Raw genomic sequence first — 15,273 nt, 5'->3', positions numbered from 1 at the left:
TTGTCATGAACTTGAAGAGGCAGAGGAGGAGTATATGGAAGTGCAGGCCACTGTTATCATTCATTAGTTTATTATAAACATACATTGTATTGATTAGGAAGCAGGTGGCATGTTTTAAAACAAGAGTGGGCCTATATGGCCTATGTGGCAGTATATGTATATGAGAGATACTTTTTCATCTTATAACTGAACAGTCAGCTGTGACTGACAAACATCATGCCCTATAATTTACTAATTAGGAGTTTATCTGTTATGTTAGTTCAATGTTCCTTTTTTCCTGAAGTGTCCTCACTGTCTGCTCTTAACAGACTAGCATTCATCCCAGGTATTCTCCAGACTCTGGCTGTCCATCACCACTGCCTTCCTCCGAGGTATCAAATCGATACTCCTCTTCCTCCTCCAGATGGCCCTTCATCAACTTCACCACTGATAAACAGATCAAAAAATGTAGAAATAAGAACTTGTTTTTCAAAAGATCATGTTTACCAATCCATTTATAGCTGTTTTAGTAGAAAATGCATTGCAGGAGTGCTACACAGTTCCCCCCCTGAAACACTCACCCTGTCTCAACACTGTGAGTTGAGCAGACGCCAGTGTTTCTCCTAAGGCATTGTGGGAGATACAAGAGTAGACCCCTGCATCAGAGAGGTGGAGGCCCTGTATCTGCAGCCAAGTAGAGACGGTGTAGCGCTGGGGACCCCCTCGAACCTGAGACAAAGGAAAGCATGAAGTCTGGACATAAGCGCAGACACAGGTGATATAAATATATTTAAGGACAAGAAAAGTAGGACTGTAAATGGTAGACCTGTAAACCCTGGATTCAAACACACAATAAATTAAACCAAAAACATCTACAACATTGTGACATACAGTAAATACTCAGGGAACTTACAGATCATATTTCAATCAATTATGCTCTTAAAGAGTAACTAAACCCCAACCCCAAATTTGTGTAAAGCCTGACCTCTAATGGTAAAAAGCATGCTACTGAAATTACCATCTGCCATTTCCTGATCTTTGCTGCCAGGTGATGTCACCACCTGTTGTACTCTATAAAAGGTGACATCACCTGGCACCAAAGACATGGCAATTTTAGTAGCATGCTTTTTACCATTAGATATCAGGCTTTACATAGATTTGGGTTTGGGGTTTAGTTACTCTTTAATGAAACTCTAAATGACGTCTAATCAATAAAAGTCTTATCAAACCTGGACAGAGATGTGAGAGTCGTCCCCTGGCAGGAAGTTGTCACTCCCTCTCTTCCTCCAGTTGAGGTTTGGAAGAGGGAAGGCTGAGACCTCGCAGCTAAACACGATGTCATTCCCTGTGTAGTTGGACAGGTCTCTGGGTGCTGTGAGAATGCGGGGTGCTGCGGTAGTGAGTGGAAAGGAGCACCCCAAGGATCAATACTAGGGCCACTTCTGTTCTCTCTCTCTACCAAGAATTTAAAGTCCCCATGAAATGAACTCCCATTACTTTTACTTCCTGGAAAACAGAGTATTTTTCGTGGTGACCTCATGCTGCACTAGTAGGCGTAAATATAAATTCCAACCAATAAAACCACAGATTTTTGAAAAATCCCGCCCCTCCACACCCCATCCCATCAAATAAAACTGCCTTTCTCTCCTTGACTCATGTTCCATTGGTTTAGACTTTTGAATGATCCCTCACTGCGTTATGTCCCGCCTCAACATCCTGTTTCAACAGGAAATACAACAAATCCAGGAAGTAAAGATGCCATTTCATAGGGTCTTTAAGACAATTGCAAATCACCAGTAATGATAAAGTAAGCATTCACTTTCCTGGACTGGTACACAAACTTATAAGAAATGAGTGCAGTCACCAGAGTAGCAGGGTCCCCGTCCAGCAAGCTTGAGGGTGGCCTTACTGTGGCTGGCGGCCTCTCTCAGCTGACACAGGTTGGGGTAGTTCCACCCATCAGATCCACACACGGGACCCTTATCCTGGCACACGCACGTCGGCTCCGGGTCGGGCCTCCCGCCCCCCCTCTGTCCCCTCTTTGTCGTTTTCCTCTGGCAGACCAGTCCCTCCCCGCAGCGGCCGTAGAACTTTTGAGCCCCGTCCGGGTCGCACTGCTGCCCCTCCACATTGGCGCACTGCTCGCAGCACCCGCAGTTGTCCTGCACCCGTCCCGCGGGACAGTCGTCGGGTGCCGGGGGACAGAGATGATGGCGGCACTCCCCGCAGCCCTCGCCCTCCTCCCACAGCCGCAGCCAGCCGCGGTGTTGGGGTGGAAGCCCCAGGGAAGGGTGGACCCAAACATTCATGCATATGCAGACACAAAACCAGAGCTGAGCCATGGTGCTTGACCAGAGATATGAGTCTTCCTGAAGAAAATGACAATGTGGAGAAACACAGTAGAGCCAAAAAAAAACAGAATCAAACTCTAAAATGGTTGCTAGAACTGAACCAAAATTCAGGAGATGATACTCCTGGTTTGCTGCTGTTCTCTGAAAGCCAAATGGTCACGTGTTGTTCCTCCTCTGAGCTTTAAATGTTTCCTTCTGTCTTCTGTTCCCCTCCGTCCTCCTCTGAATGGCTGGATTTATTTTTGTTATTATTACCATGCACCCATGCCGAGAGTTTTGGCCATGTTGTCTTCCCCCTTGAGATTTCCTCATCAGCTCCGAGTCCTTTCTAACAAAGACACAGCATTTGCAGTGAATGAGGGCGATGGGACCAAACTTCATCTCCTAGGTATCCGACTCTGTCTCTTCTTTCTGTCCTCACAGTTCTGCTGCCTTTCTTCATGTGCCAGTGGCTCTGGGCAGGGCAGGACTGGCAAAAGGGCTTCAGAAATGGCACAGCATATAAAAGAATCCTACTCAATGTGTACTTCATGGAAACATTAAGCAAGACAGCAGCTGTCCATATGACCGTAAAGATCCCATTATATTCTTAACATACAATAACAAACGTACAGGGATCTGAATTAATAGGATGTGCAAATACTGACTTTACTCAGTGAAAAACAACTCTCTCTCACTCTGTCCGAGGCTCTCTACCTAGTGGAGAAGTGTGAAATTCCTGGGTTTGGCAACAGGTTGTATATGTTTTTTCATTAAATCTGTGTTAGTGTTGTGGAGGCCGGGCATGAGAATGCATCTGGAAGTAGAAAATTCAATAAGAAGTTCGGTTAAAGGGGAATTATTTTGGAATGGAGAAAAGGCTTGGATAAACACGTTGAGCTAGACATTAGATCATTTGCTACACAACAGTGAGAATATATGAAACAAACAAAATACTGAGAAGGGTGTGTGTGTGTGTGTGTGTGTGTGTGTGCGTGTGTGTGTGTGCTGTATTTGCACAATCTTGCAGTTCAATGTCAGCATCAGTCACACTACACCATCTTCAGACATTATGCCAATACTGCTCATAGATTATGCATTATGAACATATTATATACTTCTCATCCTATTCAGTATAACTCTATGGTAGACTGGTAAAATGATCCTCTTATAGGCCTACCTCTGCATCTGCTGTATGTAACACAGCCTGAATGCACATGAGACGAAGGTACATATATTTATAGGGAGAATGATCCTCCATATATACTGTATATGGAGAGAGAGTCGACTGTATCTTATGTCATGTATCTTCGACGTCTTCTTGGCCTTTTACCATGTCAGGGGTCAGTCTGTACTGTGTTACTATTGTAAGTTGTCAATGTGTCTCTGTACCAATGCCACCAAGACAAATTCTGGTACATTTATTGTTCTTGAGGAATAAAGTGATATTGATACAGGGAAGGGGCGTGTATGACTAGGCCATTTAAAACTGCAAAAAGTACATATATGATATCAGTAGACAGGCTAACTGGGCTACACTGCTGCATGATAAAGCTTTACTTTTTTTTTTTTTTTCCTGAGTAATTTTTCCTGAATATTTTCTAAATCACATTTTTAACGGTAACGTGGCACTTTCCCCTTGACTTTCGGTATGTTTTACATTACACACAGAGGTGGATGCTCGCTGTCCCACAATCAGCTCCCTGTTCAGGGAATGGTCAAAGGCGTGGCTGTAAGCGAGTGGTTTCTGACGTCATTGCACGTGAAACACGCACGTATCAGCGGAGACTTTAGAGAACCGTGAAGCTAGCAGTAATGCACAATGTAGTGTCCGGGGTTCTTTCAAAATAAAAGCGCTACTCAGCGTATACCAAGACTAACACAGCCGTAGCAGTTGTTCTGTGCTATGGAAAAAATAGCACATTGCACATTCGCAGCTTCAATTGTATTATAATACAAGATAAGAAGCTTCAAACGATGTGGATTTATGAATGTGTAAACCCTTGCTCATGTGTACGCTTTTATTTTGAAAAGCAACGCTACAGGAAGACATGCGTTATTCGTTCACTTTACTTTCTGTTCCACGTCTTACAGGAAGTAAGAAAATGTCCAAACGAGACAGGGGAAAACTTCATTAATTGGACGGATAGGTAACTCCACTCCCTCTTCACGTCCACTTTCCTTACATCTGCCGACCGGACCGACCAGCTGTCTCTCTGCCAGGAACGAGAATTCACAGCTTTTAACGGGCGCTTGAGTAAGTATTTCCACAACCATCCAATATACAGTAGGATGTGGTCTATTGACAATGCCTGTCTAAGAAGTTTCGTCTTTGACTATTAGACTTTAGACTTAAGAATAGTTTGCCAGTTCTTTGGCACTGAGTGGAGCTGATTAGAGTCCAGTGGCTACACAGAATATGATGCCACTTTTCAAACTCACTGTCAAGTGGGCTTTTCTGTTCTTCAGTTTAACAGGATTGGGTTCCCACAGTATCCTTAGTGCTCTATATTGTGTTTTGAATGTTGTTAAATCAGTTGGCTACTGTGGTAAGCTGGAGTATATCTGGAAACACTATCTCTCAAGACAACTGTGTCCTTTACCACCAAGGGCTTGCAAGAGATGAGGAATGCAACATTGAAAACTGATAGCCTAGTTGGTTTCATATTGACTTGTGCAATAGCTACTACTGAATTGCTGTACCATGGTTTGACAGGTTAGGTGCACCAACTGGTGACGTGGGACAGTAGGTGTGGTTGGTCAGATATCCGCCCCACAAACCTGTCAGTTGTGCTAGGTGGGTCTCAAAACAAAAGGATTTTTTCCAAAGCAGTTGTGTGAGATTACACATACCACTATAACTATTATATACCTCAAATGAACAGCTTAATGTAAGATACAGTTTAAAAAAGTTCTGAAAAAGGCACAAACCAAGTTTACCAACTGGGCTAGAATAAACCCAACAGGACGTACCATCTTTGACTGGAGGGTCGACTAGGTGCTCTAACAGTATAGCAGTGTGTGTTATGGGGGTGTGATGTGTGCCGCTGTTGGGCGACAGGTGCTGAGGATGGCAGAGAAGGTCCTGGTCACAGGTGGAGGCGGCTACATTGGCAGTCACTGTGTGGTGGAGCTCATTGAAGCGGGCTACTATCCCGTCGTCATAGACAACTTCAGCAATGCTGTGCGAGGTAAGTTTCCTTACTGGAACCAGACGCTGTTGAACATCTACATCATGATGCCTTATCTGTGGGAGAGTGTTTGTTTAGCGCTGTGTGACTCATACCTGTTAACACTCTGAATGTGTGTGTGTGTGTGTGTGTGTGTGTGTGTGTGTGTGTGTGTGTGTGTGTGTGTGTGCGTCACCTCCCATTTTGAATGGAGGAGAAGGGGATGTGCCGGAGAGCCTCCGCAGGATAGAGAAGTTACTGGACACCAGCATTGAGTTCCATGAACTAGACCTTCTGGACCGACCAGGCTTGGAAAAACTCTTCAAAAAGGTCAGAGAGGCAATCCAGTTGTTTTATTGCATGTAAAAATAAAACTTGTAAAAGTGATTGTGAATTATTTTCAAGCCCTCGCTTTAGAAGATAGTGACATTTTAGAGGATGCAATTATCTTTTATGCATTTATGAAATATAAAAAACTGAATGCAGGGTAACTTTTTTTTCCTTCAGTGGATGCGTAGCATTTTGAAGCTTTAGAAAATGCTGACATTTATGAGGATGCAGTTATCTTTTATGCCTTTATGAAATATTGAGTAATGAATGTTGGGTAACTTGTTCTTCCTATAACCCAGGTCTGAAATTAATACCTGCCAAGCACCAAATGTAACCAGTAACTTTTTGAGATGATAAAATTTGAATGCCTCAGTTATATAGGCTTTGGTCTGTGCCTGTTCTCAAACTTTGTCCCTGCTGACCACCATAGACTGTCAAATAGCATTAAAAACAGCTGCGGTGACATATTTAGATTAAAAATACATACTAATTATTCAGTTTACTAACCCTTGGCAGGTGAGCCAAAAGGTTAATTTCAGATACTGCCTACAATGGATAAAGCATTTTGAGAATACAATCCTTCAAACTGCTCACACCCGTCACACATTCATATCTGTGTCTTTCTGTGTCACAGCATTCCTTCAGCGCTGTGATGCACTTTGCTGGTCTGAAGGCTGTTGGGGAGTCGGTGGAGCAGCCGTTACGCTACTACAGGGTCAACCTCACCGGCTCCATCAACCTGCTTGAGGTCAGTTTGCACCCCTGTATTCCAACACAGCCTGTCCTCCACTAAGTCTCCAATCACTTTGCACCGTTTGAAGTGATCACTATTTACACTAATGCTCATCTTTGTTTGCTGAGCGCATGACAATCTGTGCGTGTTCGTTTGATATTTGCATTAGCTGATTCTAATACTGTGATGTAATGTGATGTGTGGAGCTTGTGGTTTCCTCCAAACTCACCGCTGTGATGTCAGCGCATACGCTTACTGCTAAGGCGTGTGTGGCGTGTTGTAAGGTGCGTCTGCGAGGCGTGCGCGCTTCAGACTGCTGTCCCACCGGCTGCTGATTGTGCACGTGTGTGGTGTTTGTGTGTGTGTATATGCATGTGTCCCAGGTGATGCAGGCTCACGGAGTGCGCAATCTGGTGTTCAGCAGCTCGGCCACGGTGTACGGAGACCCGCAGCGTCTGCCCATCGACGAGCAGCACCCCGTGGGCGGCTGCACCAACCCCTACGGCAAGTCCAAGTACTTCATCGAGGAGATGATCGTGGACCAGTGCAAGGCCAACAAGGTACCGCTCAAGGGGAACGAGAGGCATTCACATACACACACACACACACACACACATGCATACACAACCAGTCAAAAGTTTGGACACACCTGATTGAATGTTCTATGTTTTTCATTCTCTTAAAGCCATTTTGATCTAAAGGCTTATGCTTAAATGCTTGAAATTAGTTTCTTAGACAAATATAAATAGTGAAGTTGATTCCTATGTATGAATTTCTTTCCAAAGCCGTTGCCTTTCCATCAAGGCAAAGGGCGGCTGCTGTAAAGAATCTAAAATATAAGATAGTTTTGATTTGTTTAACACTTTTTTTTATCACTTTTTTGTGTTATTTCATCATTTTAATGTCTTTACTATTATTCTAAAATGTGAAAAATAGTAAAAAATAAAGAAAAATGCATGTGTCCAAACTTTTGACTGGTTTCTCATTATTGCCTGTGTGTAAGCAGGAGTGGAATGCGGTGCTGCTGCGTTATTTCAACCCAATCGGGGCTCATTCCTCTGGCCTGATAGGAGAGGACCCTCAGGGCATCCCCAACAACTTGCTGCCATATGTCGCTCAGGTATGTGCCTCTCTGCCAAATACACACACAGCAACTTCATAATGATTTCTTGGCCCGAAGAAGGCATCCCATTATCGTTCTCTGTTCAGCTTGGTGTCGTCTGACATTTAGATCCTGTGGAGGATTTGACTGTTTTGATTTGATTGTTTCATTGCACTGCTTAATTTCTCTTCTTCCTAGGTTGCCATTGGGAGAAGAAAGTACCTCAGCGTGTTTGGGAACGACTACAACACGCTTGATGGGACCGGTAATGGAGAAGCCCTGTTATCTGCAGTGCATGGCATCTGTTCACAAATTGGATTTAATTGCGGTTTAAATTCATTTTTTGGCAGAGGGTTGTGTGAATAACAACTAAAATGTCATCTGACTTTTTTGAATGCTCCCATTCATGTAAAACATTTTTTTCTCTCTTTTGCTAGGTGTGAGAGATTATATCCACGTTGTAGATCTGGCAAAGGGACACATAGCAGCTCTCAAGAAGCTGAAGGACAACTGTGGCTGCAAGGTACATTTAACAAAAACAACAACTTTGAACCACCTACCATACATCATCACTATTTTTCTTCTCTCACAAACCAATTTCTGATTTGCTGTATATATGCATGCATGCATGCATTGCATACTTGACATTTTTGTGGGTGTGTTGTGTGTGTGTGTGTCTGTGTCTGTCTATAGGTGTACAACCTGGGAACAGGGACAGGCTACTCTGTGCTCCAGATGGTGAAAGCTATGGAGAAGGCCTCAGGGAGAGAGGTGAGTGACGTTAATGAGAGAACAGAGGGACTTGTATAGGTCAAAATGGTTGTCTGGGGTTAAAGGAAACATACACCCTAAAACACTTTAACACCGCTTTCCTGGGCCCATTTTGTTGTTTGGTGGTGTATTTTTCTGATTCCCACGGATAATTGGCCACACATAGACATTATTTCCAGTGTAGCTAGAATGGAGTTTGATAGCAGAAAAAATTACAGCTATTTAAAACATCAACGGTAAATGTCACGTTTTGGTGTCAGTCCCTCAGAATCAAAAAGCAAAGGCTTCCTTCTAGACTCAGCATTTTGCACCGATTTCCAACAATCATACGGGGAGAAATCCATCGTAGAAGAGGAAGAGATGCTCATTTCTCCACCAACTGTAGCCTCAATAGACCAGAATGCATCTTTGTGGATTGGCTGTCAGTCGTGTGACAAAAAAAATAAATAAAGTGCTATCTTCGACAGCTTTTTTTGTCTTTTGAACAACCGGACACACAACATTGTTCTCTGTCCACTCTCACTTTTTCTAGACTGGGAAAACTCACTGTGCTTTCGCCGTCGCTCTCTTCACCTACATGCATAATCCACAGCTGAATGCAACACGTTCACGCCCCTTCGCTGGGGGTTATGGGAAACGTAGGAATATACTAACTTAATTAGAAGTAGACCAGGCTTTCTTTAACCCAAAGGCCAAGGTACAGAACTTAGACAGAGCTTATAATGTCTTGATTTAGGCGTGTGTTCCTGCATTGCTGCACTATTTTCTCTCCAAATAAAATGATTTAGGTGCAGTAACCAGGCTACATAACCAATTTTGTTATCCTGTGAGTTGGAGAGGTGAACCATAGAATCAGCACTGTGTTATGAAGGCTGGTCTCTGATCCATTAAGGTTCCCTCTCCTTCTTTAGGCTAAACCATGTCACATTTTTTTAAAACTCTCACTGAATGTGTTCTCCGTAGATCTCGTACCAGATCGCCCCTCGGAGGGGGGGGGATGTCGCGTCCTGCTACGCTGACCCTCGCCTGGCTGAGAAAGAGCTTGGCTGGAAGGCCGACTTCAACCTGGAGAGAATGTGTAAGGACGGCTAACACAGTCTGTCAGTCGCTACCGCTCAGCATCTGCACCTGTTATACGCCCTTCCATCTCCTGATTTTATTGTATTGTTTTAATATCAGTAAATATGAACGCTCCCTTGACCCGATCCTCCTCCAAAACAAGACTAAACATATTTTTCTATAGCTTGATGAGGTAAAATATTCTTCTGTATCTCCTCATGTCATTTTCTCTGTAGGTGAGGACCTGTGGCGCTGGCAGTCCAAGAACCCCACTGGATTTTCCAACGGCCCAGCCTCTTGATGCAACTCCAGCCTCTTCTAGTTTACATCGTCCTCCAAGTCATCGGGCCAAAGCAGACCATAAAGTTCCTCATTTTTCTATCTCACATTCGCGCATGAAGAGACCTCAAGAGGAGCTGAACGCTTCATGTTTCACCATATTTAATTATTATTTTGATTCTATACTGACTGCAGTCTCTTCTTCAAATTACCGCTTATGTTACATGCAACATGTAAAATGTCTCGTCTCTCTCTGTTTTCTCTGTCTTGTCGTTTCAGTGTTGACAATGGGTATTTTCTCTAATTATGTATTGCTCCGTGAGCCATAACAATGAGGGAATAAATTAATTTTCTTACTGAAGAAATTGTATGTCATATCACTACACCATTATGAAACTGTCTGGGCTAATGAAAATGATTATGAAATAAGTGTTGATGAAGTGAGACATAATGTTGGATAAAAGATGAGATGAAAGCAAAATGTCATTACAAAAAATTATTATTGTAAAGTTTTTGAGGGATAACTTCAAATATCACAGCAAAATTATAAGTTCCTATAGGAATATTGTAGGGATTCCACAGGAGAGAAAAAAAATCCTTTACCTGCAAGTGTGATAGGGTGACAATAAACTCATAAGACACACTATAAGAGTCTGTAGGGATATCAGACTGATGCCATAGTGTATATAAAAAATACTATAAATAAAGTATTATGCTATTGAGTACCACAGACACCATCAATTCCTACATAAATATTGGAGGAATATTACAGTGATTTTTTTTAAGGGTGAGGAATTTGGAGTTCAAGGTTGCTCTGCTGTTAAGGCTATTTTAATATAAAGAGGGCACTGGGGCTTTAAATGGCTCCTTGGCCCTCGGGCGCCCAGTTAATAAACACCCACGTCAGCATAGTGCTACAGTCGCTCTAAACGGGTTTCGGTCTTTAGGGCTGAGCAGGAAGTGCATGACTGTGAACCCTGGACGAGAGAAAAAGAAGAAGAAGAAGAAGAAGAAGAAAAAAAAGGCAAAAGCAATAAAACGATGGATATGGTGGCAGACTTGGGGGCGAGTAGACTCTATCGGGCGCCGGGTGAATCAGGTCACCAGTGAGTATCGATGGATTTGTCATGGGTATCACGGCTTAGGGCGTAAGCGGGTCCTGCAGACACCGCGTGCCTGGGAACGAGTCGCTGGGTCCGGGTAGCAAGGCAAATCCTCCCCGCTGCTCATTGTGCTCCGGAGCTCCGGCGTGAAGGGAGAGGGAGGGAGGAGGAGGAGGAGGAGGAGGGGGGGGGCGGACTTTAGGATGGAAACGGGTGTGTTAGCGCGTCTTATCCTCGGATTGATGTAGTATTTGGGTCGTATTTATTTGTCATTATGCAGTGTGTTCATTTGCTGTAGGTTTGTGTCTACGGCTTTCCATTGTGTGGGAGCTGAAGCCTGAAGTGGGCGTCTCTCCAGGACAGACTGGGCTGCTCTGGCGCGCCGCTGCCCGCTTTTCTCGCGCAGGACTGCAGCTCTCGCCTGTCTTATTGCGGGCCCACGGATGTCTGAATGACGGAGAATCGCTCGGTTAACGGGATATTTGACTTCGTTTCGTCTGACACTGTGCGCTACCGGCTCTTGCGGGCGGGCGTTGCACCGTGGGTTATCGGGCGCTGCGGAGCCCCTTGTCAGCGAGCATCGCCTCATTAAAAATGAATGCGTATAATTCATCAGCCTACATGAGGATAGGTAAATACCACATAAGAGGAAATGTTACTAAGTACTAATTCTGCAAAGCATACACTATTAGGATGCGGCACATTTCTTTCTCTCCTCAGGACGCACGTGTCAGGCTGCAGTTTTGTATTTTTGCCTTTGACATCTGTCAGGCGGCAGTCTCACGTCGGAGATTTCGTGAGCGCTTTAGCTTTCCTCCGGGACGACTACGGGGTTTTGTCACCCGATGCTCTCTGACTGAGTCGGGTGTAGCCCATTAGAAAAAGCCGTTGATGGAAGGCTCGTCCGGCCAATCACAGCGCAGGATGAAGTCCTGTGGGCAGGCTCTCTGCGGAGCTGGCGCTGTTCCAGTGCAGAGACAAAGACAGTGGATGTTTGACAACGCCAATAAATGGGGTGACACTGCTGTGCTTGTAGTTGAACCTGTAGTTAATGTTTGGGTCCTGTAGCGTAATTATTTGCCAAGGTGAGCTGACATAGTTACAAGGCTGCATATCCCGTGACTCACTCAGGAGACCACATGAGTCTGTAATAAAGGTGTGTGCCTCCTACTGTATAGAAGGTAAATTATATGTTTGCACATATTGAGGCCTACGCTTACAGCTCTTTAATTCAGGCACAAGAAAATGGAAGTGTCTGTCAGTTTCACTTATGAGCGCATGAACAGTGTGTGTGATTTGTTCGTTTTTTGCAGAACAAACCTGAGTCAGCCTATTTGAAATACACAGCCGATGTGAGTGCTGCCGTGTTGTGTGTTGCAGGCAGCCTCAGAGGTGGTTCAACACGGCTGACATCACGGCGGCCCACCAGAGCAACCTGCTGAAGCAGCTGAACCAGCAGCGGCGGCAGGAGCTGTTCTGCGACTGCAGCGTGCTGGTGGAGGGCCAGCTGTTCAGGGCCCACAGGAACGTGCTGTTCGCCAGCAGCGGCTACTTCCGCATGCTGCTGTCCCAGGGGGCCGAGGGCCTGTCCGACTCGGTCAACGCCACCTTCGACGTCTTCAGCCCCGAGACCTTCACCGTCATCCTGGACTTCATCTACTCAGGCCAGCTGGACCTCTCCAGCCACAACGTGATCGAGGTGATGTCGGCGGCCAGTTACCTCCAGATGAACAATGTCATCAACTACTGCAAGAACTTCATCAAATCCTCTTTGGACATCAGCGTGAAGGATGATGACGGCGACCGCTGCCTCAGCCTGCCCGAGGCCTGCAGCTTCCCCCACGGGGCTGAAGAAGAGGCGACAGAGCAGCAGCAGCAGGGCCCCCGCTCCGTCAGCCCCCCGCCGGCCCTCTGGACCCACGACAGCTCCAGGTCCCAGTCCGGCTTCATGGTGAAGGACCCAGACCAGGAAGCTCCGGCCTCGGCCCTCAAGAGCAACCCGAGCAGCCCGGCTGTCGAGCCCAACACAGAGGCGGAGGAGCTGCAGGACCCTGAGGACCCTCTGTTCACCTTGCCGGGACCAGAGCGGCGGCGAGGAAAGGGGGCAGCCAAGAGGAGAACGCCCTACTGCACTCGCTCCTCCACCCAGCATGAAGCCGTGGAGGTGCAGGAGGCACGGTCACAAAAGGCCGAAAAGGCAGAGGAGCTGTACGCCACTCTACCAACTATTGTGGGCGTTATAGGACACTTTAATAAAGGTGAGTGTGAGAAAATTAGGAGTCCGTATTTCTTGTATCTATAGAAAGAGATGAGAAGATGAATAACTGACTAGTGTTATCCAGGGAGTGAAGCTCTGAACCGCTTCTGTTCCTCTCTACAGATTCCAATCCCAGCATGCGCTTCAAGTGTCCCTTCTGTACGCACACAGTGAAGAGGAAGGCAGACCTGAAGCGGCACCTGCGCTGTCACACGGGGGAGAGGCCGTACCCCTGTCAGGCCTGCAACAAGCGCTTCACTCGCCTGGAGCACCTGCGCAGCCATTTTGAGACGGTAGGGTCATCTGCAGCCAGGGGGTGTCTATCAGACCAAGTTTCAGTGAGGGGGAAGAGCCGACTACAAGCTCTTGAATGAGATTAACTAAATTGTGCGTCGAGGTGCTGCTTAAAAAATATAGACTCTATTGCTTAGAAACGTGATGTTTCGACCATAATGGCCTTCATCAGATCAATACATACATGCATGACACAAGTGTCTATAGCATTAGGTTAACCCAGGAATCCTCTTAGGGAGGAAGCCAACAGCTACACTATGCCTTGGTCAAAAATAAATAAATAAATAATAATAATAATAATAATAATAATAATAGTGGAGATAATAATAATAATATATATATATATATACTTATAATTTCACCTTTATTTAACCAGGCAGGTCAATTAAGAACAAATTCTTATTTGTAATGGCGGCCTGGCAAGAGGACAAAGGACGTCTCGAAGGGTAAGGGGAAAGGGACAGAAAAAAACAAAACAAAACAGTAATACTAACAATATGAAAAGGTAATCTAAATTAACTAAATTAAGCAGAGCAACAGCACAAGCTCTTGACTCCCATATCCAAAATTCCATTAATATGGCAAGTAGAGGCCACCATAGAACGGATTCAGGAGCGTGGAAATAGTGACGAAATTTAGGCTGCGCTGTAGGATCAAACAGCAGAGGCTGCATCTATTTTTTATGTATAGTGTCTACAACCACCCACACATACCTGTACACATACACATACAGAAACACCAGCAGTAGCACCACACCCCAGTACTAAACATATTTTTCTCCATTCTTATATGTTTCTGTCTGACTTGTTTGTCCCTGCTCACTGCTCCACAGATCCATCAAGCCAGGAAGCTGGTATGCAGGAAGTGCAAGTGTCAGGTGACGGAGGAGACCGGACATGTGGTGTGTGAGGGCACACGGCGCTACCGCATGTGCACCACGTGCATCCAGGAAGTGGGGTGCGATGACATGCCCATGGACAGTCTGGAGGAGACCAGTGACGAGCCGGCGCTGTTGCTGGGAGTGGACGGGGAGGAGGAGGGGGACACCCAGAGGTCCTGGATGGTAACTGATGATGACGACCTGGCCGAAGACTCGGGGGCCGACCTCATCATCCAGCAAGTGGACGACAGCGACGAGGAGCTGCAGTGATATGGGACCAAAGTGTGTGTGTCTGTGTGTGTGTGTGTGTGTGTGTGTGTGTGTGTGCACAGGCATGCACGCATGGTGATTGTGTGTGTTAAAGCCATGCAAGTAAATTTATGCATAAAATGTATGATCCAGTTATGTAAATAGACACATTTATGATATATTAATTATCCATTAGTTAAATGCAACTGGTTAATCATTATTTTCAAAGAAAATTATTGACCTTTGTTACAAAATGGAATGTTTTTTTGTTAATCTTCATAAAGATTTGCAGTATCCAAAGCATACTTCATGCATGCATGTTCAGTGTTTTCTTTTCTTTGGATATAATTATAAAATAGCTCTTATGATGTTATAGGTTCTTACACATGCATGCAAAAACATTTTTGCTACTTTTGAGACTCTCTGCTTTGATAAAAGTGATATTGATGGCACTAAAGCAAAACAAAATTGCAAGGACAAAATGATGAGGACTCTGCCGTTGCCCGCAAGGAAAATGAGCAGATTTTTTTTGCCAGTGCCTCACTATTGTGAGGCTTTTTTTATGATTATGTTTGATTTGGTTTGTACTATGAAACAATGGCAATTATTATTTATTTCCTTTTTTACTTTTTGACACATTAAAGATATTTTTATAGATTGCCTGGTCTCAGTCTCTTCAGTGTCTATCAGAAAGCTAAGAAGTTCAATAGGGTCTGGCTGTAGCTCCAATCTCCGAC

General features: G+C 44.9%; 3 protein-coding genes across 4 annotated transcripts; 2 read left to right on the top strand and 1 right to left on the bottom strand.

Moving 5' to 3' along the window:
* Positions 1-316: 316 nt before the first annotated feature.
* Positions 317-2,288, bottom strand: LOC139911667 (kazal-type serine protease inhibitor domain-containing protein 1-like). The gene is made up of 4 exons (XM_071899236.2): positions 1,844-2,288; positions 1,209-1,369; positions 561-708; positions 317-426 (listed from the first exon to the last, which is right to left on the bottom strand). The coding sequence occupies exons 1-4, from the start codon at positions 2,286-2,288 to the stop codon at positions 317-319; spliced, it is 864 nt and encodes a 287-aa protein (XP_071755337.2).
* A 2,112-nt stretch (positions 2,289-4,400) lies between these two features.
* gale (UDP-galactose-4-epimerase) lies at positions 4,401-9,919 on the top strand. 2 transcript variants are annotated; one of them, XM_078289675.1, is made up of 11 exons: positions 4,401-4,566; positions 5,328-5,500; positions 5,697-5,809; positions 6,444-6,557; positions 6,926-7,102; positions 7,549-7,662; positions 7,843-7,909; positions 8,082-8,167; positions 8,338-8,415; positions 9,379-9,493; positions 9,711-9,919. In XM_078289675.1, exons 2-11 carry the CDS (start codon positions 5,347-5,349, stop codon positions 9,773-9,775), a joined length of 1,083 nt encoding a protein of 360 aa, XP_078145801.1. In that variant the 5' UTR covers positions 4,401-4,566; positions 5,328-5,346; the 3' UTR covers positions 9,776-9,919. The 2 variants fall into 2 exon arrangements, with proteins under 2 accessions (XP_078145801.1, XP_078145800.1); XM_078289674.1 differs by having other exon boundaries at positions 5,694-5,809.
* An 805-nt stretch (positions 9,920-10,724) lies between these two features.
* On the top strand, positions 10,725-15,196 carry zbtb8a (zinc finger and BTB domain containing 8A). Its single transcript, XM_071900276.2, has 4 exons — positions 10,725-10,859; positions 12,237-13,114; positions 13,237-13,406; positions 14,240-15,196. Exons 1-4 carry the CDS (start codon positions 10,795-10,797, stop codon positions 14,555-14,557), a joined length of 1,431 nt encoding a protein of 476 aa, XP_071756377.1. The 5' UTR covers positions 10,725-10,794; the 3' UTR covers positions 14,558-15,196.
* The last annotated feature ends 77 nt before the right edge of the window (positions 15,197-15,273 follow it).

Source organism: Centroberyx gerrardi, chromosome 17 (genome assembly GCF_048128805.1).
Source record: "Centroberyx gerrardi isolate f3 chromosome 17, fCenGer3.hap1.cur.20231027, whole genome shotgun sequence".
Taxonomy (NCBI): domain Eukaryota; kingdom Metazoa; phylum Chordata; class Actinopteri; order Beryciformes; family Berycidae; genus Centroberyx; species Centroberyx gerrardi.
This window is presented reverse-complemented; position numbering and strand designations above follow the sequence as displayed.